Source organism: Engystomops pustulosus, chromosome 3 (assembly GCF_040894005.1).
Source record: "Engystomops pustulosus chromosome 3, aEngPut4.maternal, whole genome shotgun sequence".
In the NCBI taxonomy this organism is placed as follows: domain Eukaryota; kingdom Metazoa; phylum Chordata; class Amphibia; order Anura; family Leptodactylidae; genus Engystomops; species Engystomops pustulosus.
This window is the reverse complement of record NC_092413.1, coordinates 106,059,211-106,084,584: the sequence shown is the minus strand read 5'-3', so window position 1 is coordinate 106,084,584 and position 25,374 is coordinate 106,059,211. Positions and strand designations below refer to the sequence as shown.

The window sequence follows — 25,374 nt, the reverse complement described above, 5'->3', positions numbered from 1 at the left end:
CGTAGCGAGGAGCATGAGCATCTGGACCATTAGATGATGTCAAAGACAAACAGCTCCCTTTGCCAGAGGTGCTGGAGCCTTGACTGGCTGAAATGCCATGTGTGACACTAGGTGCTGCTGCTGCTATTGCTGCGGAGGCAGGATGGACCTCCACATCTGTTCCACGTATCTCTCAGGCCATTGCATGGTGACACTGCATACGCAGGGCCGTAGTGCCAACACTAGCTCCCTGGCCACGCTTCACTTTCTGCCCGCAGATTCTACATATACACACCTTCGACTCCTCTGGTAACATAACAAAAAACTGCCGCACCGCCGAGGTGGTGATTTTACTGCACTGAGCAACTACTACCGCCACTGCCTCGCTGAGCCCCTGTACCACTGCTTACTTGGACCTGCAAGTCGGGATTTGTACCCCGTGGATGTTTGGCTCCAGTCCTCACACTGCTGCCACCCTGCTGACTCACAGCAACAGTAGCGACTCGCTGCCCGCTGCGCTGCCTGACGCTCAAGCTGATATCCTCTTCTCCTGATGATGATGAATCCCTGGCTTCACCCGGCTCCCAAATGCGATTGGCTATCATCAATTTGTGTTTCCCTGTCACTGCTATCCTCCTCTACGGTCTTAGTATGCACATATCTTCCCGTGCCACTCTCCACATCTCTACTTTCCTGCCTACTGCACAAAGTAGCGGATGTCTGCCCCACCTCTTCACTGCCAAGCAGCTGCTGACTGTCCTCAAAGAATTCATCCTTGCTATATAGTGGTGCTGAGCACAGACCGCCTAGTAGATCTCTGTCTGAGGGAAATGAACAGGACAGAGGCTGGTTGAGGACAGGTGACCGCCGCTGACCTGCTCCTGGGCCATGCCAACTAAGGGTTGTATCTGACGAACCCATGGACTCTTGGCTGGGGTTGTCAGATGTCATATGGGAGGAAGTGGGTGACTTTGTCAACCAATTGACAACCTTTAGGTTGTTTATCAACACACTGCAGCTAGAAGACAATGGCAGTTCTGGCCTCACAGAGCCACCTCTGCCGCGACGTCCCCTTACTGTGCTGCGCCTTGTGCCTGCTCCACCTGCCACCTCTTTGTCTGACATGTTGGTTAATCAACTATGTTGATTTAACAAAATAAATAGAAATTTGTGGTATACAGAAGCACAACTGACCCTCTGGGATCGAAGAAGAAATCACTACAGAAAGTATTGGATTTCACACAGATTTCTTCCTCTTCACTTCAGAAACAAAAAAAGAACTGCTATTTGGGGTATACAGATCCCCCAAAATGGACACCCTGGGATTGAGCAGAAATCACTACTGAAAGTATGTGAATTTTACACTGATTTCTTCCTCTTCACTTTAGAAACAAAAAAGAACTGCTATTTGGAGTATACAGATCCCCCAAAACGGACACCGTTGGAGCAAAAATCACTACAGTACAGTACAGTAGAAGCAGCTGGACGCTACAGGAAGCACATGCAGTGTGAAGTGCCGACATTTGAAAATGGCTGCCTCTTTTTATAGTCTGTGTGACATCACATAAGCCTGCCAGTCGCTGATAGGCTTACAGGTCTGCACATGTGATCGAGGGTGTTTCTTTCTCCTTCCCAGAGTTTTTTGCCCCATGTTATACGTTGTACTCTTGCCCATTTTGGTAATAAAGGAGGGGGAAAAAAACCTTTGTTCCCACAAATCACCGCAAGCTTCAGCTTCAAGACGAATCAAATTTTTCCTGAAATTCTAACCGAATTCCGATTCGTTAGAATCGATTCGCCCATCTCTAATTGTAACATTTGAAGTTTGTTATATTAGAAGATACTGTATAGTATTCTGACATACATTTTCCTCTTAATTGTGTGAAGTGTTATTCAATCGATGTATTTTCCTTTATTTTGTTAATGTACATTTTTATACTGTACATAAACTACTATTATCTGTGTCCTGTGCTTTGTATCTATATGTATTATCTATATGTAAAGTCTATAATTTTGTGACTTTTGATGACATTTTCATTGCTACTGTTTTAAAGACTGTACGAACTTTTGATCACTTTTTATTGATTTTTTTTATATTTTTCAAAATGGTAAAAAGTGCCATTTTCGACTTTGGGTGCTATTTTCAGTTACTTGTTTGCATGAAGTGTTATTCAATCGATTTGTTTTCCTTTATTTTCTTTATGTACCTTTTTTTACATCTGTGTCCTGTGCTTTGTATCTATATGTAAAGTCTATAATAACAATGATACTTATTTTATCATTTCTCATTACAGTATGTTAGATTGTTCCCTCACACATTACAGCGTGACATGTTCACCTGGTGATGTTTCTATTGATATTAACTAAATTTTCAAATACTTTCTCAGATTGGAGGTGACATTGTATAATCAACCTAGGTTCAGGTACCCACATGTTGGGGGTATCAAAAGTTTGTGTGTTGAATATGGCAGGTAGACCATGGCTAAGAGCGACATATGAAGGCTCAAAAGGTGTAGGTGCACCTAATCATATTAGATGTACATCTTTTTAACATGCTGGAATAAATATGTGTTTTTAACTCTAATGTTTTGAGGTGCTTATTTCAAAAATGCATTTGTTGTTTATCTTAATAATTCCAATGCCTCTCAATAGTTTCTGTAACATTTCTTGGCTTGCAATCAGTGTGTGATGAGTCCCGGGGAAAACAGTTCAAATAAGAATTGATTGCGGCGGCGGTCAGCTGGAGTAAGCAGGAGAAGGTAACGGGAGAGGCTAAGGGAGGAGGAGGGCGATGAGTGAGGAGGAGGAATTGTGGAGAAGATGACTCGTGCCACTTGAACTTCCCCTCCTGCCCCTATATAAAAATGACCTTCCTGATGACAGGTTCACTTTAAAAGGGGCTCTCCCAAGTTGGGGGGGGGGGTGGCACGTCTAAATGTCAAGCCAACAGGATGAGCGCTGCTGGAGTTCCGATTAGGGCACCCACAATCTACCTTCATCAGGGCCCTAAAACCAACACAGCCACTGGCTAACACCCTTTGGGTGCTCCATCAGTCGGGAGCTTCAGAGCACTTGTGGCCTGGTGCGGCCTATGCTCCCTCTGGAGAAAGGGCCTACATTTTGGTGTGTGGCTGGTGGTACTGTATCCTCACCCTCTAGTGCAAAAACAGGCCTCCAACATCTGCCCTCTTCTCCTAGTTAGCTCTGGAAGGGCTTGGCCAGTTTCAAACATCTAGGGAGCCTCCACAGCGTCCGGACCACTGCAGCCTACCATCTGGCTGAAGCCTCGGGCTCCATTTGCTAAGTCTGATTGTGCCCTACTCTCCTCCTGCAGCCTTTACCGGCCCTTCTGCTGGGCATGCCTCTGTGGACCCTCGGAGCCCATCCTTCACAGTTACCATCTCCTGTCAGCAATCCTACACTGCCATCTCTGCCTCTAACTTACAACAGCCATGTCCCTGTGTGAATTCTCTACAGCTTGCACTCCCTTGGAGATGGGCACACTTCAATTGTGCTTGATGGACCTCCTCCAACACCCCACTGTTTTCTGCATAACAAATTGCACTTCAAAATGGTGGTATTTAATATTCCATGCCATATAGTGGGAAAAAAATTCCATATGCAGTGAAATGGTGAAAAAATGCTTTTGCATAGTTTTCTCGTGGGCCTGGATTTTATGGCTTTCAATCTGTGCCCCAACTGAAATGTCTACTTTATTCTTTGGGTCGGTACGATTAGGGGTTACCAAATTTGTATAGGTTGTGATAATGTTTTCATACATTTACAAAAATTAAAACCTCCTGTACAATTTTTTTTTATTTTGCCATCTTCTGGCGCTAATAACTTTTTCATACTTCAGAGCTGTGGGTGGTGTAATTTTTTGCGACTTTTGATGATTTTTTGATGCTACTATTTTAAAGACTCTACGAACTTTTGATCGGGTGTTATTTTCCGTTACGGGGTTAAGCGCAGTGACAAACCATTTTTATATTTTGATAGATCGGGCATTTTTGGATGTGGCGATACCTAATGTGTTTATGATTTTTACTGTTTATTTATTTTTATATCACTTCTAGGGAAAGAAGGTGATTTCAATTTTTAGTGTTTTTATTTTTTTTTTAACTTTTTTATTTTTACTATTTTTCAGACTCCCCAGTGTACTTTAACCCTAGATTGTCTACAGTATGGCAGTATACGGCGATTTTCCTCCTCATTCCTTACAATGTGCTGATAGCTATTACGTCACATGTCGGTAAGGGGTTAAAGAGCAGGAGAATCGCCTGCGGAGATGCAACCTCCATTTAGTAGCCTGCCTTAACATGTGGAAGGAAGAGATCTGGTGACCTTCCTGGAGGAACTATTCATTTCTACCATATGACCGTAACAGTTTCTTCTCCTACTCCTTCGCTGTATAAGAAGCTCATTGCATCCTCACTAAGCATCCTCTACCTAGCTCAACACCGCACATGTTTCTGAAGTATAGAGCCCGGGACACCATCCTACATCCTGACATCCAGAAGAGAAGTGTGTAATACTTGCACGTCAAGGAATGGCTGGCCCACTATACATATACAATGCTTTATCATGCCAGGATCCATATCATTGATGTGGACCAAACGCGGTTCTTCGACACTACTGAATAAGTCTCTATGCGGCTTGACACCAGAGGCCGTTCACCTTGCTGATCTCCTTGCGAATTTACTTAAAGAGCCTTGTCGGATTCCTCATACAATAATTCCAAACAGAAAAAAAAAACTGTGGCCACTCTTTGAACACCATTCGACACCACCAATGACTGGGGTCTCTTTTACAACTTTCTCTAAATCAAAAGAAAAGCTGTCTATCCTCACTGACACAATTTGATCTGAAGTGTGGGGGGCACTGTTCCTGAAGATGTGAACATTTAGCCATTTAGTCAGTACTTGTTGGATTAAATAGTGTATCTAGTTGACTATAGCAATCATTGGCTACATACCAGAATAGGAATTAGTAATGGCTTCAATTCGCAACAGAGTGATTAAGGTAACAACTAGCAAGACTTGTGTAACAAGCACATAGTGAAGTTACATGAGTGTTTAAATGGAGCGCCTGGATAACTCCACAGCATGGTCTGTCAATCTACTAGCAACTGTGATACATTTTCAACTCTAAACTCAGCCCTCTGCGTAGCCACCACCTGGATGAGGTACACAGCAAGGAGAATTTCAAACTGCAGGAGCTCTATCAGATCAATTACCTTTTTCATTTCTTCATATGTCATTAAAAGTATACTATAATCTTCTTTGTGTGTGTACCAGCCCCGAACATGATCAAACCATGAGCCAATGGAGGCTGCAAAATAAGATGAAATTTATTATTTTTTAAAATTCCATAATATTAATTTGCATTTCAGTACAATCCCCAGGAACAGAAGAAGCCCTTCTGTTCTATTTGTTTTATTTCTGTGATTTGTTAATATATTTCTCTGCTTTTAAAAATGCATTGCTTTTTTTCCTACATTTTTCCTATTTAAACCATATTTTGAACCCTATGAGGTCTAAATGTAGTATGTTAGCATATTGCTAATATACAGGATCTGTAATAGGCCCTGCCTCCAGTAGGTTCTAATTCAATGGGGGGATTTATTGTGAACTGGCGTATGATGAAGTCCATGCCCCTCTATTTGGTGACAGGACTGAGCACCGTGCAAATCTATGTCAGGCCCGTATAGTGAATCCCCTTTCATACCCACTTACTGTAGATGGCGTGAAAGGCTAAATAAATACAATTACTGGCTGTTCATTAGTAATTGTGATTGTTTCCTGTATACCAGGAAATTGGAGTACAAAATTTTAAGAAAACACTTTTTATCCAAACATTATTAAAAGTAGCAGGGGTACATCAGGCGGTTAGACTAAGAAAAGGAGTACCCTTATGTCTTCTATATGTAGTAACTTTTGGTTTGAATACTGTTTCTATGTAGTAATTCTGATTCTTGTTACATACCTATAATCTTCACCCTTAACAATTAAGTCTCTGTTGTTAAACGCTGATGCCAGAGTCCACAAATGCATCAAATGCTGTTTCAAAACGTTATGGCCCAGATTTATTAAAGTTCCTGCACCTGTTCTCATGTATTTATGACGATTTGCGCTAGTTTTGTGACTCCGTGACTCTGTGCACCTAAAGGGACTTTCCGGATTCACATTTGGATTCGGAGCATGCCCGTTAAACTGAGTGCACCAGCAAAAAAAAGTTCTATAGCGTTTGGCGTGCGGGATGCTCTAGATTATTAAAGACAGTGCCTCTGTCTTCAATAATCTGGCACACTCTGCGCATGCAGTTTGCCTCACTGATAATTGATCTGGGCCTAGGTCTTCTTATGTGATCCAGTGATATTAGGCTGGACCTCTAATAGCAACACTTATTTTGCTCATGTTGCCCCCCAATTCGATTACTGGTGGGTATAATCCACCATTTTAGGATGCCTTATTTTATTTATTATAAGTTATGTGTTATGATGCCATTATATGAAGATACCCTTTAATTCTCTTCTGTGATATATGTTGCTTAACATTTGTTCAAATTATAAATGTACTATTGCTGCTATATTACCTCTCTCTGACATGAAGAGGTCTAGTAATGTTTCCCATGTTATTGTATATTTTATGCGTGGATTCATTTTGCAGAAGTGGTAATAGGACACAAGAACATCTTTTGGGTTTCGGTACACATATATAACCTGAAAAACAGAAACAAATTGCACTTTATGACAATTTTAATGCAGTTCAATTTTTTATAAATAATCTATCACTCATTTAATAACAACTTATGGTACTTTACAAACTTATAACAGCAAATTTAAATGGCATCTGTTACAGTAAACCTGCCACCAGGTTTCCCTAGAAAGTTCTAGAGAAGGTGGAAGGGCTACATCAACAAATAAAATCCACTGTTCCCTATTATAAGCTGAAAAGAAGAAAAGGAGTTGAGCACAGTGTTGGTTTAGTGAGCCAGTTTACTCATTCATTTTGTTATCTTTATTTTGCTCAATGTGCATGTACTTAAATAATACATGTAAACTAATTCCTATTCTATGGATATAGGGTGTTACGATGTAATTGTATGCTATTGTATGCTATATATGAGTTGATGCTTGATTATATAATATATACTGTATATACATATAGCTAAAGAAGTTCTTCCAGTGGAGCAGCACAGTGGTTTACTGGTAAATTAATACAGGTGTGGGTGCAAGCCTCAGCGGACCTGACTCCAAGATCAGCAAACTCCATATCCAAAAAATAAAAGACGAGGCAGCACTCCTGTTCAAACAAGTTGTTTATTCACTTTTTTGTATATATATTTTTATATTAGCTGTAGCTCCCGGGGTTGGTGAGCCTACACAAATTGTAGCTGTAGATTCTGCCTGGAAAGGCCAAAGTTAAACTGGCGTAAGTAATTATCCAATTATGTGGCTGTATTGTACGCTGCAGTGTGATTGGAGAGGTGCTATCACCTGAACAGGGGGAGGACAAGTACCTTGTCTGTGTTCTTACCTCATGGTCTGTCTCAGGGGTCTTATGCCAAGGAGAGAGAGAGTGTGTGTGTGGAGCACACCTTCAGTGCTGCCACAGATACTAATCCCTGGAACTGAGTTAGGAGATTCTAACCCCAGAGCTGCAGCTTCCACAATTTGGAAAACAATTCCGCCTCAACTATCCCAGCCTGCATCTACTATGGTGCAAGATTCCTGTGGACCACTCTCCATGACCACTCCAGTAATCCAAAATCTGCTGTTTGATTGTTTTTAGCCCATTGCCTGCTGTCTGCTGTTCAATAAAGAACTGTAAGTTCATTTGCACAACGTTGCCTCTGTTGCCTGTGCCCTTGGCTGCAATAGCCAGCCACTCCAGTATTCTGGGCCCCAGCTGCCTCCAGGCCCACAAGGAAAGGCTAGGCTCTGGTGGGGGATGTTGCAAAAAATATTTCATATGTATCTATTTTTGACTCTCCGTCTCTGACTGTCTCTGACCTTTTCTACTCAGGGAATCCAAATTTGCAATACAAATAGAAAAACAGCAGCACAGTCCTAGCAGCACAGACGAACCCTGGGATGGTGTGGTCAGGCAGGGTGGTTGTGGAGGTGGTGTCACATTCTCCCTTTGCAGGAAGACAGTTGGCCTTGTCACTTGGGAGGTGGTGCTAGTAGTTTAGACCAAAAGAGACAGAAACAGCTTGAGGCATTCCATGTTTTTTGGGTAGTCATCCTCTGCAGCTGTTTTGTTTGCCAGGGGCCTGGTCATACATGAGGTGCTAAGATTGTTGCTTGTTTCAGGGACTGGCTGGATCCTCTGGGCCGGCCCTTGTGTGCTCAGCCCTGGGTGGGGTGGGTGGCAGCAGGCCATGTAATGACTATTGGCTTCCTGATGCACCTTTTCACCCTTCCACATCTTCTGCTGGCTACCTATGACTTAGTGACACTGCTACTTCCTCCAAACTATTATTGCTGTAAAATAATGTTGGGTCTAAGGCATCATCGTCACCCCATAGATCTTCATTCACCTAGCCCTCACAGCTGCCCTCCTTGTCAGCATCCACATTGAGAAAAATGGCAATTTGGCTTCATCAACATCATCATTACAGATGTCCTGTGAGGGTCAGATCTTAATAGTAATTGATTAATAATAGTAATTCAAAATGGAGGTGAAATTTAGAATGGTCCAGTAATTTTGCCAGTAATACATTAATTTAGCCCTAAATTTACACATTCACAAAGGATAATAAGAGAGAACCCATCATACAATTTGTTATGCAATTTCTCCAGAGTACAGAGACATCCACATGTGGACGTAACTTCCCCGCTCAAGTCTGACAGAGTTCACCATCTTTTTAGTGGTGCATCTATGTGCTTGGGCTTGCAAGCTTCAATTGAGTGTTTAACCCCTAAGGCACAATGGTCAAACATGGACCTTGTTGTCTACAGTACACAGTAAATGTGGTAAAGAAAATGTGAAAAACTTCCAGTAACATAAAATTTTTATCAAGTACCCTCACAAAAATGTTCTAAAATGCAATCAGAAAAGTTATGTGACCCAAAGTGATATCACTGAAAAGAGCAGCTCTTTTTGCAGAAAATAAACCCTCAACCAGCTCAGTCAACAGAAACTTACAGAAGTTATGCAAATGCAATTTTCTCAAATATCATTATTGTTCAGTAAAATTGGGCAAAGATAAAAAAAATGATATCCATAAATTAGGTTTTGCCGTAATTGTAGTAAACAAGAGAATAATCATAACATATTATTGTTATACGTTGATGATTTTCTTTGTGTCCACCTTGAAATAGTTAATAAACTCATAAATAAGGTATGGATGACGCAAAATGAAGTATGTGTATTGTATCTCATTTTTCAAAAATTAAGCCCTCAAATGTCTGCATATGAAAGTTAAGATGTCCCTCAAAAAGGTGAGTCTTGGCTATGTACATGAAAATGAGAAAATTTTCACCTAACATTCTAAGCCTCCTAATAAGTTATCACGCTGTTTGGAGGATCTTACTATATGCCAGGAAAGCAGAACATTTCAAAATTTGGCAAAAATGATTAAATATTTTCAAATTCCCGTTTTTTTCAGAAGGAAACGCAGTATATATCACTAAAATAGTTTAACTGACATGAAGTAGTTTGAGTCTCCAATTCAAATTCAAGTCTCCTTTGCAATCTCAAAATCACATGGAAATGTTAAAGCGTTCCAAAGTTGTAACCAATTATCGTGACACACTTCAGATTCTAATAATCGGGCCTGGTGTCGTTTTAACTCCTGTCACATAACCTTCTATGCATCATGCAGTGTGTGAACTTGTCTCCTTGCTAGTGCAACACACTCAACCAAAGCTGACAGAAACATGTATGTAGGTGCTGCTTGTAGGCTACAACTGAAGTAACTGAAGTGGCTGACTTGGCTGCAGCCTAAAGCTTGGGTCAAAATAACACAACGTCCAAGGGTAGGCCTCATCTACCCTGGCATGGGCCAGCAGAGTGAATTAAAGATAAAAAAGAGAGTTTGTAAAGTAACAAAATCCCTAACACAACTCACAGTATGGTTTATTTGTAGAGAACTCCAAACAAGAGAAACAGAGTAAGAGGCTGGCAACAAAATCTTTGAAAGGAATTGCAAGTGTGTCAGTGGTTGGCTGTGGTAGTAGTATATTCAACCCAGTACCAGGGTTCTCTGTGTGGTTGGTATCTATATGCTTTTTTTGTACAGTAGCTGGATGGGCTCTGCAGAGTGGGCAGCATAATTTGGTGTAAGCTTCTGGGTGACAGGGAAAATCCTTCGGACAATAAGCAGGACCTTCAAACTGTCTCCTGACAGATGGTAAGAGAGGTTTGCTAACAAGTATTGAGACACTAACTTATATTTTAAAAATGCGTTAGCACATATAAAACACATATAAAAATATAAAAAGAGCTGGAGCTCAACGTTTTCAATATGTAAGTTTCAAATCAAGCTGAATTGCAGCTGACAATCTTCATCCAACTTCCAGGGAAACGTAGAAACTCCAAATAAGAACAGACTCCTATTCAGACCACCGGATCACCATGCGTCTTTCCTGCACACCTTCAAATCTTCCAAATGTGGTGTCACTGCAGGAGATAATGCATACACATAGCATAGCCTGTACATCACATGATGTGTGTTTGCCGGTCACCCATTCCTGACCCTGGTTTTCACCTGTAACTTGGTCCTGTTCTCCAGAACAGCAGAGAAAGGCTAACTCTATCTCCTGACAGGCGATGAGAGAAATCATCAGTCCCAGTATTACAGACAGGGCTTAACTTATATACCCCTTGTCCATGGATGCAGTCTGGGAAAACCAGCTAATGACAACAGTGGAATTCTGCAAATGTCTAAAGTTTTTTAGACTTTTTGCAAAGATAATGTCAATAGAGAATTTAACCCTTACAGAGTTGAAGATAGCACGTATAGAACAATTCTGATTTCTGCCACTTGGTGGTAGTGTTGTATCATAAGTGGGGTACAGTAATTAATATACTGTAATAATACATAATGACACATTAGAATTGCAATGCAGCGGGGAATTGTACATAGCTTGTTATGAATTCTACTAGAAGATTTGTACAGGAGTGAGAGAGCCTCAACATAGTCAGCTTCAAGGAGAAAGTTATTTCTTATTAAGAAAGTCATTAAGGGAACACCACCACCACCCTTCAAGTCTCCAGCAGCCATGAAAAGATATAAGAAATAAAGCTTGCAAAACACAGGGGTGGGACAGGGAGGTATGTAATAGCCATCTACCATTAGGTAATCTGATGATAGATGCCATTTAAGAGGGTTCTGTAATCTGCATAGCAATATTCCATAATTCTCTCCAAAAATATTCACCTATGTCCATTCCCAAAATATGTGAATCAAAGTACATCTGGCTATATGACATCTCCTGCATAATTGGGACACTGTTGGAAATATTGCATGTAGTTTAGATGTTGCAAGGTACGCAATTTTAGGATAAATATCTGAGGAGATAGAGGGCATCCTTGATGGGTACCATTAGAAATTGAAAAATAGTTAAACAACCATTCATTGAAACTTCTGCCATATGGGTTTTATAAAGTGTATTGATTCAAGAACACATTTGTGAGCCCAAAGCAATATGTTCTAGAGAGCCAGAGATGAAATTCCATCGCATTCTATTGAATGTTTTTTCAACATTCGTAGATATAAGTAGTTTTGGAATTCTCTCTCTTTGGTTCATGCTGAATCACATTTATGGCTTTGTTCAATCTCTTGCCTTCCTAGTGGGCATGAATCCTATCTGATCCCTGTGTATTATCATTTGAAGATATGAGGTAACTTGAGCTGCTAGGATTTTTGCAAAAAGTTTTACATCAACATTTAATAATGAGATGGCCATTATTTTAACACAAAGAACATCCACTGGAAGAATATCACCTTGTGATGCAATATTAGAGGCTGAAAGGAAATTATCTTTTGAAGGAAAAATTTTCAATATGGGATAGTTAGAGCATGTGGTCCAGGAGCCGTACCTGCAGAAGAATCATTTAATGCAGTCAGTTGTTCTTGATCATTTATTTGTCATTCTTACTCTGCTGGTGCACATTCTGCAAAGATTAGTAGACCAGATATTCACAAATTTCCACAATCCAAGAATGTATATTTTGTTCCCCAGTCATAGGGGGAAATTTATCAGGACCTCTGCGCACTGCCAGTGGCGCAGAGGCCCTGAAATAATTGCAAATGCTAGCTTATTGCTAGCTTTTGCGATTATTTTCCCCAATTCGCCACCTTCATGCCAGTTGGGCGTGAAGGGGGGTGAAGGGGGGGGCGTGGCCGGCCAAGCGCACTCGCTGGAACAGGAAACAGGAACGGGAATGGAAACGAGACAAACAGCAAGGAAGCTTTCTCTATGGCAAATAGCTCCAAGATCCGGCGGGGTTGATGGGAGCAGCCAGTCTTTATGAAAAACCCGGAAGTGCAAGCGCCAATCAGCAGTGCACTGGCCCTTTAAATTTTTCGAAAGTCGGCGCGCGCATGCCCTAGGGAGCATGGACATACACACGGCCTAGCCGGGGTGGGAGCAGGAGTGTGGAGAGGTGAGTGCGGGTCAGGGGACAGGGCTCCATGGAGAGGGGCACGGGTGTGCCTGTGATTTGAGACATGGATCACAGGGACACCCGTGACACCCTAGACACGACCCTGTAACTTCTGTCTTTAGAGTCTGGCCGCCATCTTGGATTTCTGTGTGACTCCATGCTGCTGATTTTCTTCTGTGTCTTTATGCTCTGAGTCTGTAGCCAAGCCCCCTGCAGTACAGCATGGAGTTCACACTGACGCATACACGGATTCACTTCCTGCCAGTACAAGGTGAGCAGAGAGAAGCTGCAAACTACAAGGAGATGAATGATATGGGGGAAGGAGAAGGCAGGCACATATCTGTGAGAACACAGATGTAGCAGAGCTCACAGTGTAAAAGTATGTCAGCCTCTGTCTGTCATGCCTGTGTGTGATAGAAATTTACACCTGTACCCTGATAATCTAACCACATTGTCACCCCACAGAACTTGATGGATCATAATGTGTCTGCTTAGAGAGTCCCTTCCCACACCCTGGAATTTTGCCTTGAGCAGCCAGAAGAGAGATAGGAGCTAAAACCTTTATTGTGTTAACATCACTAGGGGATTGAGATGTGAGAATTTTGTTTCGTGGGAAAACCCCTTTAAACAGACCGGACAATTTTTAAGTCTGGAACCTATTTTCATAAAGGAGCCCATGGTTATGCATTTGTGTGCCTGTGATAGAGACAACATCTGTTATGCTTTGTTTGAGGTGAAGTGATCTATCAAATTCATACAAATATCTTCTACCATGCATTGATCTTGAAATAAAGATTCATATATTCTCCAACCGCCTGAAAGGGGATTATAAGGATGACTGTAATTAAAGCTTGGTCAAGTAATGGAATGGAATCTATGGGGGTTATTTAATTTTTTGCCATAAAAAAGTGGCCAAAAAATTGCAAAGGGACTCCACTCCCTTTCTGACATTATTTTACTTTACTTCTGATTATTTTGCCATTACTTTCCATGTAAAGAGCTGTGTGAGGGCTTGTTTTCTATATACTAAATTGCACTTCATATTGACGGTATGTAATAAATAAAATTTAGTAAAATTGGTGAAAAAATGCATTTTCGCCATTTTCTTGTGTAATGGGTTTTTAACGGTACGATCACCGGGATACTAAATTTATATAGGTTTTATAATGTTTTCCATACATTTACAAAAATTAAAACCAACTGCACAAAAAAAGTTCTTCATTCTTCACGTTGTTAAGGAGTTAATAAATCTGAAAAGCAGCAAAGCTCCAAAGGCAGACATAGAACTATCGCAAGGAGCCTGCGTAATGATAAATCTCTCCAATATTGGTATCTTGTAACAACGATAGTTTAGTTATGTAGTGATGAAAAGTTTATATAATTTCTATCTAAAGGGTGCATCAGACACCATGTATCAATTAATTGATACAAGTAAATTGTACAAAGTGATTTTAGCATTGTTTGGTGTGCAAGACAAAAAGAACCAGTGGATGTATCAACATGTGCATGCAGTTGCATATTGAGATCTCCCCTGAGAATTAGGGTGCCCTCAATAAAGTCTTCCACCTTAAATAATACAAATTCTAAAAATTAAGATTGCCAGGTGTTTGGAAGATATATTGAGCCAAACATCAGGAAACGTCTATCAGAGAGCCTTGGGATCTTTCCACTTTTAAAATGCGTTTCCTAAATGAAAGTGACCGAGGCTTTTTTTCTCGATAATAGCTGAAAAAAAACACAGAATGTGAAGACCTAGGGTGTTCAGTGAAATTACTTGAAGGTGGTCAAGTAGTACAACCATGGTACACATCATGAGTAAACAACAATTTATACTGTGGAGTTAATCCTCGACCATCTATTGGAAGTGGGAAGAAAGCTAAAAGAATAAGAATCTAGAAATCCAGCCTTAGCTCAACGTCTTAGCCAGCTTATCAGTTACAGTGAAACCAATACGAGACAAGTAAAGATTAAACCTTATCCTTACAATAATCCCTGAGTGATCCAAGAAGAATCAGGGGAAAGAATCCTAGCATTAGTTCATCTTCATAACTCAGGGTCAGGCTGTTTCTATACCCCTTATCTTATCATTATTGTGTCTCTTACAGTTTTCTTGGTCATCTACTTGAAAGGACAACCAACAGGCGTTGCACTGTAAGATCCACCTCAATGATATATATTACATCTGCTGATACTGTAGAGACTAAGGTTTTTATCTCCTCTTTATCTTTTTTATGCCATTCTAGTTTGGAAAGCTGAGTTTCAAAATCTGCGCAAGTGGGGAGAGACAAAATCATATCAAGTAAATCAGCAGGGTAGGGGTATTTCCCTTAGAAAATTAATTGTTTACTTGTTGGGACCGCTCTCTGGTGTCACTGGTGGGTAGGTAGGGGCTATTTGTCATTATAGACCTATCATGGCTTGATTCTAAGGTAGATGAAGGGAGAGAGCATCTAGTTGCTGTAGTGCATAAAGTCACACTTTCCCAACAGAGTCCCTTGTGACTGCACAAAAAATATCTTTCTATCTTGAGGTATTAGAAGTGTTAGCAGGTGTAATTGGCTTTCTCCTACCTCCACAAGGCAAGCAAGCAACATAAAGCAGTCCTCCTTGGGGTTTGCTACTCTCCAGACAGAATGGAGTGCACAGGCTCAGTGTTTTCTTAAATTAAATGTAATACAAGCTATCCTGTGATCCAGTCTCACGATCCAGCGACTGGGGCAAGGACAACATTCTTCTCCTACTCTATGCTGACATGCACTCCTATCACAACATTCTCTTTGGAGCACCTCAAGCTGCTGCTACAACAGGGCACACCAAGCTCAGGCTGAGCTCCTGGGCATGTGCAGAGAATTGTCTGTCTCTTGAGAAAAAGCTGATTTTTACAAAGTAAGCAGTATGCTGGAGCTCACAGTGCCATTCCTAAGCTCCTTCCCTAAAGGCAACTATTTAATATTGTGTCAAAAATGGCCATACAGATTATAATAATGATAATTAATAATTTATTAATAAAGCTGTAAAAGTTGTAAAGTAGTAAATATGTGACTTACTTTTCCCATCCTAAACTTTAGATCTCTGGGCATAAGATAATAAGGCAAGTGAGATGAAAAGAAACGAGGAGATGGGCGTCTGTTAAAATCATAATTGTCAATGTTATATTCAATCGATGGTGCTCTTTCTATACTGCAAATATTTTCTGTTCCATTTCGATAGTCTTCATTAAATATTAAGCTTAGAATCTGTTGCATCCAAATTGTACCTGCAGAAAAGTTTACGGTATAGCATTTTTTACAGTAATTTTTTTTAAAGATATAAAACAGATTTCTAGTCAGATTAATATTACAAACAATATTAAAATAAAAGGTAAAAGTTAATGTTTTTTCACTTTTTCAATGTCTGATTCAACTCCATCTAGAATGTATAAGGGTATTGAAATGCAGAAAATTCTGCTAATCTGAAAAGCTGTGTTGCTTCTACAGAAATCATATGAATTTCTGTAAGTCCCTTGTCAAAATTGAGGCATTCTTCTTATAATTTATTCTGGTGCAGTGATCAACAGTCATTTGAAGTCCTGTCGGTTAAAAAAACTTGTAATTCAGGAACTGGTCATATCGCTTATGAAGGCGAGCTGAACATGTAACATATTACATAAAGCATTTTCACGCACAAAATCTGAAGGGTAAATACAGTAGCAAATCCACTATACGAATTAAGGAAATAGTATTCTGCTGCCATGCCAGCATTGTCTTTTGTCCACGGAATGTGGCTTAGAAGGCATTGATTCCCCTCAGTATATTTGTGTGTGAACTGTGGTGAGGTTTGTGGCTGTTTTGGGACTGACTGAACTACACCCAGTTCTTCTGCAGCCCAGGGATGTCCAGCAAGGGTTACTAGAGTGATATACAGCTAATCCAGTCAGCTGCTGAGGGCAGTGACCAGGAACTCCTTTATAGACCAGCCAAGTTCCATTTCTACTTGCTGGTTATACTAGTCTTCACATATTTAGTAGACCCAGTTCGGTCTGGCTCTGCTTGTTTGCCTGTATCTGTTGTTTGTCCCTCTGTGTTCTTATGTATATGTAGGATAGGCTCTGGCTTCATCTTATCCTTACTCTCCATCATCCAGCAGCTGCTAGGCAAAGTAAGTTCTCCCTATCCAGTTGCAGGGTCTCTCAGGGTCTATTAGCAAGTTCCTGTCAGTGAGTTGCCTTATCAGCATGATATATCTGCTTTTAGCAGGTCTGTAACTCGTCGGGACATCACAGGACAAGTTTGCCACTGCTTATCCAGTCTGACAGCAAAAACGTGCTGGGGTAAATTCTGCAGCCTTTCACTCTTAAATGTTTTCCCTGGATGAGATAAAGGCCTCATTTATAAGAGTGGCTGAGTGGCCCCTTGGAGGTAACCTTGTCTACCTTATGGTAAATCTTATTAAACGGGATGCTGAATGAAGCCTTGACAAAGAAACCCCCTAGACAACCCCATCCCATTCATAGAAAGGTGAAAAGAAATGAAGTATATTTCATTAATCAATTACTATTGAATATTAAAATGTTAACAATCAAATGTTCTATTATTACTGATTTCTATCATAAATATATAATTTATGCAAGGTTAGTTTTTAGCAGATTACACAATAAAACTAAAATATTATACACCAGTATTTGATAAAGATGTAAATTGACCTGATCTTGGGTAGGTGACAAGAAACACGTCTCTGTCCCTAATTTCCATATGTTCTATAGCATCTATGATTTTAGGTGATGTCATAGTAGAGTCATAGTATATTCCTTTATGCCTAAAGGCTGCAGCATTCGGGTGTTTATCATGTGCTACTTGGTCCATAGCTTCTTACTGAGATCCTAAAGTTTATCAAAAATAAAATATTGTTTTTAGTAAAATGTATAATCACAAACATTAACATATTTGTATTACCTTTTAGACTTTTTTTTTCGATGTGGCTGCTGTAATTGTGAATTACTGAGCACAAAAGTCAAGATTATGGCTATATTGTGTAAATTTTTAACCTTTAAACTTGTAATTCTTTAAACAGTGCTAATCCCAATGTCCAATGAGTTTTCAGAATTATTAAAAGTACAATGATTAATAATTAACTACGGTACACTTGAACAAACCTACAATTAATTGATGGAGAGAGTTGGACCTTGAAGATCCTGTGCCTCAATTCAAAATTTGTAACTCAGCCTCCTATCTACCAATATTATAGAGCATATATCATGCTTCATCAATGAGAATAAAATTGTGACATTGAGCATACAGAGAGAGAGATAATGTAGTTATTATTACCAATGTGTTTTGCTCTTCAAGTATCTTTAACCCCTTAACGCTCTGCGCCGTAGCTCTACGGCGCAGAGGTATAAGGGATGTATGAAGAGGGCTCACGGGCTGAGTCCTCTTCATACAAAGGTGGGGGTTTTTGCATTTTGCACAAAACCCCCACCGCTAATAACCGCGGTCGGTGCTTGCACCGATCGCGGCTATTAACCCCCTAAACGCCGCCGGCAAAGTCGCCGGCGGCGTTTAAAAGACGGCGGCGCGTGGGCGCCGCCATCTTTTTTTCGATCGCCACGCCCCCGAACGTCATCGGGGGGCGGCGATCAGTTGCCATGGTAGCCTCGTGTCTTCTTTTGACACAAGGCTATCTGGCAGCTGCATATTCGTTACAATGAGCCAGTGGCTCATTGTAATGAATGTGCTGCAAAAATGCCATATATTGCAATACAGAAGTATTGCAGTATATGGTAGCAGCGATCTGACTATCTAGGGTTAATGTACCCTAGATGTTCTAAAAGATAGTGAAAAAAAAAAGAAAAAAAAAAGTTTAAAAAATAAAAAAAATTAATAAAATATTAAAAGTTCAAATCACCCCCCTTTCCCTAGAACGGATATAAAACATAACAAACAGTAAAAATCACAGACATAATAGGTATCGCCGCGTCCCAAAATGCCCGATCTATCAAAATATAAAAACGGTTACGGCCGGCGGTGACCTCCGAGGCGGGAAATGGCGCCCAAATGTCCGAAATGCGACTTTTACACCTTTTTACATAACATAAAAAATGAAATAAAAAATGATCAAAATGTCGCACAGACCTCAAAATGGTAGCAATGAAAACGTCGCCTCATTTCGCAAAAAATGACCCCTCACACATCTCCGTGCGCCAAAGTATGAAAAAGTTATTAGCGTCAGAAGATGGCAAAAAAATTTTTTTCTTTTTTGTACACATTCGTTTAATTTTTGAAAATGTATTAAAACACAATAAAACCTGTATAAATTTGGTATCACCGCGATCGCACCGAACCAAAGAATAAAGTAGGCGTGTTATTTGGAGCGAAGAGTGAAAGTCGTAAAAACTGAGCCCACAAGAACGTGACGCACGTGCGGTTTTTTTTCAATTTTTCCACATTTGGAATTTTTTTTCAGCTTTGCAGTACATGGCATGTTAAAATAAATAACATTACGGGAAAGTAAAATTTGTTACGCACAAAATAAGCCCTCACACAGGTCTGTACACGGAAAAATGAAAAAGTTATGGATTTTTGAAGTTGGAGAGCGAGAAATGAGGCGAAAAACCCTCCGTCCTTAAGGGGTTAATGGGTAAAGCAAGGGAGGGGGGGGGGTTGAGGATGTTTACAATGCAGTTGCCGGGTTTGAAGGGGTAGGTTGGTTTGGGTAAGGGGGAGGGAGAAGGGAGGGACAAGGGGAAGGTCATCAACAGTCAATAAATCAATATTTATTATTCCAACTTTGGGGTGTAAATGAAAGTATATAACAACACAGAAACTGTTTTGCCAATAGGAGATCAAGCCTTTATAGTATAGTCGGTGGTGGATCTAGTAATTTTCAAGTTTTATTTATTTATAACTGAGCTCTAGATGCTTGCTTTCTCTTGCTAAACGGAGGTCAGGTTAGACTAATCAGTGTCAAAATTATAGTCGGCTTATACACTGCAGTCTCATCACTCTGTGGCCATTTTGTCTCTAAATTTGGACTAAGGCTCTCATATTCTGGAAAATTTATGGTGGGATCTTGTTTCCCAATGCGCTAACTCCTCTAGCCGATATACCTGATCTACTCTAGTGAGTCATTCTCTTCAGTAGGGTGGGTTAGATTGGAGCCATTTGGGGGGTATGACCAATTTGGCTGCTTGGATTTGTAAAGTTGGCAAATGGTTCTTTCTGGGTCACCAGGACGCCTTAGGCATCCAAAGTAATACCGTTTCTGGGGTTAGGGTTATACGTTCATTGGTTATTTTGTTCATAGTATTTTCTACCTCTTTCCAATATGGCTTCAGTATGTGGCAATACCAGTATACTGTATGTGTGCAAGTGAGGCTTTAGGGGCGTGACATCTCCAGCAATGAGAGCCCTTTCTCCTTCAGAGCTACTGGTGTGTTGTACCATCTAGTTACTAATTTGTACGAGTTTTCCTGGATCCTTAAGCTTCTGGAGAAGCCATGTGATTTATTATGTATGGCCCTAATCTTCTTTTCTGTAATATTGATCCCTAAGTCCTTTTCCCAGTGATCTATGTATGCTGGCTTGACCTCAGAACCGTTAGAAAGAATATAATAGTATTATAGTAAGAATATATAGTATAGAAATGACACCTTTTTGTAGTTGAAATAAGGTCATTTGCAGAGGTTCTTAAAAACGTATGTGAGGGAGTATGTGCAAATCTGTACCAATTTGTGGGAGGTACGATTAATTTTGGATTCAGAAGGTATGGTATTATGTCACTGGGCATAAGGGGTGTAGGACTGGGTAAATTAGTGAAATTTTCTCTAACCCATTTCAGAATGCGTATTGTACCTGCTGTCAATGGATGCTTGCATGTCCCTTGTGTGGGGATACACCAAAGCTGTGCTCTATGGTTTTTACTAAGGCTTGCCATTTCTAATTCTATTTCTAAGTTGGTGCAGGCTGAATTAAACATTTGAATCCATCTTTTAAAATGCATTGCGCTATAGTAGGAAATTGGGTTTGGTAAACCGAGTCCACCCTGTTCTTCTTTCCTATTGAGTCTATCGTGACTTAACCTAGGTCTTTTATTTTTCCATAAGAAGCATATCAATTTTTAATTTAATGCGATAAATTAGAGATGAGCGAACATACTCGTCCGAGCTTGATGCTCGTTCGAGCATTAGCGTACTCGAAACTGCTCATTGCTTGGACGAGTATTTTGCCAGCTCGAGAAAATGACATCTCCGTTTTGCTTTTTGGCGGACAGAAACAGAGCCAATCACAAGCCAGGAGACTCTGCACTCCACCCAGCATGACGTAGTACCCTTACACGTCGATAGCAGTGGTTGGCTGGCCAGATCAGGTGACCCTGGAATAGACTATCCCCTGCCCGCGCTGCTCGGATCATTCTCTGTCTGGATGCCGCTAGGGAGAGAGCTGCTGCTGGTCAGGGAAAGCGTTAGGGTGTTCTATTAGAATAGTGTTAGGCAGGAGTGATTCTACAAGAACCCAACAGCCCTTCTTAGGGCTACCATAACGTTTTATTTTCCTTTTTTTTGGTTTGCTTGTGGCTGGGCTTGCTGCCATTAGTAGTGCAGCTAGTACCATATTGTGAGTAATTTGCAGGGAGACTTGCGACCGTTGTGTTTAGAACTTAGTGAGACACATATCCACCTCAAACACCGAAGTGGGACAATTTATTAGGGGTTTGATTTGAATTAGGCAGAGTCTGCTGATTTATTTTTTTTTACGTTTATTTCTTTTTATAACTCAAAGTAAACTGGCAAAACAGTGTGCTTTCAGTGTGGACTAGAAAATAGCCATAGGAGAACCCCAACGGCTTATTTAGGCCTACAATAGCGTTATATTTTCCTTTTTTTTGGTTTGCTTGTGGCTGGGCTTGCTGGCATTAGTAGTGCAGCTAGTACCATATTGTGAGTAATTTGCAGGGAGACTTGCGACCGTTGTGTTTAGCTCTTAGTGACACACATATCCACCTCAAACACCGAAGTGGGACAATTTATTAGGGGTTTGATTTGAATTAGGCACAGTCTGCTGATTTTTTTTTTTTTTACGTTTATTTCTTTTTATAACTCAAAGTCATCAGGCACAGCACAAAATCCAGTTGTGTGCTGTCAGTGTAGGTTAGAAACTAGCCATAGCAATAGGATAGCATCGTTTTGGACAATGCTTCTAGCCATTTGTCGACCAATCAGACTTCCACGCAGTCCACCCATGTCACCAAAATCAGCACTCCTCCAGCTCCTCCACCTCAGCCTCCTTCCCCCCAGTCTGCCACCTCCCAGCAAAATTTGGCATTTGAACCGGCATACTCTGAGGAACTGTTTTCTGGACCCTTCCCACAGTCACAAACCACTTGTCCGGTTGCTGCTAAGCTATTTTCCGATGCCCAGGTTTTCCACCGGTCGCAGTCTGTGGGTGATGATGACATTATTGACGTAATAGAAGACGTGTGTAAAGAGGTGTCGGACAATGAGGAGACGTTGTTGTCAGGGCAGGAAGTCCGAGGGGGGAGCAGACTGAGGGATCGGAGGATGATGAGGTGACAGACCCAAGCTGGGTTGATAGGCCGGGTGAACACAGTGCTTCTGAGACGGAGGCGAGTTCCTATAGCAGAACAGGTTGGAAGAGGCAGTGGTGGAGCCAGACGGAGAGGCAGGGCCAGAGCAGGTGCATCAGCGCCAAATGTTTCCCGTAGTCAAGCTCCCGTGGCGAGGGCTAGATTTTCAGAAGTCTGGAGGTTCTTTAAAGAAACACCGGATGACCGACGGACTGTGGTGTGCAACCTGTGCCAAACCAGGATCAGCAGGGGTTCCACCACTACTAGCTTAACTACCACCAGTATGCGCAGGTATATGAATGCTAAACACCCCACTCAATGGCACCAAGCCCGTTCACCTCCGGCCGGGCACACCACTGCTCCTTCCCTTGTGTCATCTGCTAGTCAGCCCCCTGCCCAGGACCCCGGCCCAAACACCTCCCGTGCAAAAACCCCATCTTTGCCTCCACGATCCTCCACAGCATCCACCAGCGTTCAGCTCTCCATACCCCAGACGCTGGAGCGCAAAAGGAAGTATAGTGCAACCCACCCACATGCCCAAGCCCTCAACGTCCACATTTTCAAACTGCTTAGCCTGGAGATGCTGCCTTATAGGCTGGTAGAGACCGAGGCCTTTCGAAACCTCATGGCGGCGGCCGCCCCTCGGTATTCGGTCCCCAGCCGCCACTACTTTTCCCGATGTGCCGTCCCAGCCCTGCACAAGCACGTGTCAAACATCATCCGTGCCCTGACCAGCACGTGGACGTGGGCAGCGCAGCGCCGCCTCCAACTGCCCGCTCACCGACTGTTGTGCGACGTGCACACGAGTTGGAATTCAACATTAACCATGTTATCCAGAGTTTACCAGCAGCGCAGAGCGATTGTAGACTGCCAGATGTCAACTTCCACCAGAACTGGTAGTCAGGTCAGTCAACTTCCTCAAGTCTACAATGAGGAGTGGACGTGGATGTCTGATATCTGTCAGGTGCTGAGTAACTTTGAGGAGTCAACACAGATGGTCAGTGGTGATGCCGCCATCATCAGCCTCACCATCCCGCTGCTTGGCCTGTTGAAAAACTCTCTGGTCAGCATGAAGTCGGAAGCTTTGCGCTCGTCACAAGAGACGGGGGAAGAATATTCCCTTGTTGATAGCCAAAGCACCCTCAGGTCTGTTTCTCAGCGCATATCGGAGGAGGTGGAGGAGGATGAGGAGGAAGAGGAGGAGAATGTTGGCGAGACAGAAGAGGGGACCATTGTTCAGTCCTTCACTGTTCAGCGTGTATGGGCAGACGAAGAGCAGTTAGAGGAGTTGGAGGAGGAGGAAATGGACAGTCAGGCCAGTGAGGGGAGTGAATTCTTGCGCGTTGGTACTCTGACGCATATGGCAGATTTCATGCTAGGCTGCCTATCCCGTGACCCTCGCGTTCAAAGAATTTATTCCAGCACCGATTACTGGGAATTCACTCTCCTGGACCCACGGTACAAGCAAAATCTTTCCACTCTAATCCCTGGAGAGGAAAGGAGTGTGAGAATGCATGAATACCAGCAGGCCCTGGTGCACAAGCTGAAACAGTATTTCCCTTCTGACAGTGCTAGCGGCAGAGGGCGTACTTCTGCGGGACAAGTAGCGAGGGAGAGTAGGCGAGCAGGCAGCTTGTCCAGCACTGGCAGGGGTACGCTTTACAAGGCCTTTGCCAGTTTTATGTGCACCCCAGCAAGACACTGTCACCTGTCCCCAGTCTCGGCAGAGTAGGGCTGATCTTTACAGAAAGATGGTGAGGGAGTACGTAGCTGACCATACCATCGTCCTAAATGATCACACAGCTCCCTACAACTACTGGGTTTCAAAACTGGACACGTGGCAGGTTCTTGCCTGCCCTGCCGCTAGCATGTTGTCCGAGCGGGTTTTCAGTGCAGCTGGTGGCATCATCACCGATAAGCGTACACGCCTGTCGACTGACAGCGCTGACAGGCTGACGCTTATCAAGATGAATAAAGCCTGGATTTCTCAGGATTTCCATTCTCCACCAGGTGAAAGAAGCTCAACCTGAATAATGTATGCACTCCTCCTCCTCATTGTCCTCTTTCTCCTCCTCTTTGTACACTAAAGCATAGGAAACTGGCTATTTTTTGCCAGGGCCAACTGGCTCTAGCTATAGTACTCTATGTATTTAATTTTTCTGGAGGGCCACCTACCCGGTCCTCTGTTTTAAACAATTTTTGGGAGTGCCACATACAGGCCAAACAATGTACACAAGGTATGGTCAGCTCACCTGGGACCTGGTCGACACGGGGGAAGCAATCCCGAGCTCGGTTATCTCCAGCTGCTCTTGATATGGGAGGGGACCGAGACAGAGGCTAATAACTTTGTGGAGTACATGGGTAAAAATGATATGAATCTTAAATTTACATCTTGCTCACACGCATTATTAAAAATTTTTTACCCCTGCTGTATACGGATAACACCATCTCTGGTTCTGTAATTGATAAAATTAAATTTGTATCTCGAAAGGCCCCAACACTAGGCAATATCTTGTCACCCAGTCTATACTCATCCCTATCTCCTCAAAAAAATACATGGTTATCGACGAAGGGTTTTTTTTAGGTGCGGACATAATAGTTGTACTTGTTGCAACTATGCGACACCACAGAAGTTTTTTCAATCTACCCATTTAGAAGAGCGACACACTATAATAAGCTATATTAATTGCAACACGTCATATGTTGTATATTTGATCACTTGTAAATTGTATGAGCTTCAATATGTAGGCTGCACTAGTGGTGCGCTAAAAAACCGCATTAGAAGACACCTCTCGGATGCCAAAAATGTGGATGCGGTTAATATTTCAATGGCCTCTAAACACTTTCAGTTAGTACATGGAGGGGATTGCAGATCTTTTTCATGCATGGGGATTGAAAGGGTGTTTAACCCATTACGAGGAGGGGATCGAAAGAAAAAAATGTTCAATAGAGAAACATATTGGATCTTTTGCCTTGAAACCCGGATCCCGAAAGGGTTAAATAAAAGACTAGATGTGATTTGCCAGTTATAATAAACTCTATTTGATTATTTTCTTGAATTGATAAAGCTTGCATGTTCTCATTTTATTGTATGTATTACATTTGATATATCTTGTATATTTTATGTTTATCCGCAATGTTATCCGTTGTGCTCGCAAATGTATTGGTCAGATACAGCTTGAATCCTATTGGGTGTTAATCAGCTGGCAAATCAACG

General features: G+C 41.7%; 1 protein-coding gene across 1 annotated transcript in view; it reads right to left on the bottom strand.

Moving 5' to 3' along the window:
* The window catches only part of LOC140121736 (amine sulfotransferase-like), a 37,788-nt gene extending 20,228 nt beyond the window's left edge, over positions 1–17,560 (bottom strand). Inside the window, exons 1-5 of the mRNA XM_072141727.1 lie at positions 17,528–17,560; positions 17,278–17,454; positions 15,644–15,852; positions 6,574–6,700; positions 5,216–5,310 (exon numbers count right to left, since the gene is read on the bottom strand). Coding sequence (XP_071997828.1) covers positions 5,216–5,310; positions 6,574–6,700; positions 15,644–15,852; positions 17,278–17,437 — 591 coding nt within the window. The 5' untranslated portion in view covers positions 17,438–17,454; positions 17,528–17,560. The remainder of the gene's footprint in view (positions 1–5,215; positions 5,311–6,573; positions 6,701–15,643; positions 15,853–17,277; positions 17,455–17,527) is intronic.
* Positions 17,561–25,374: the final 7,814 nt, after the last annotated feature.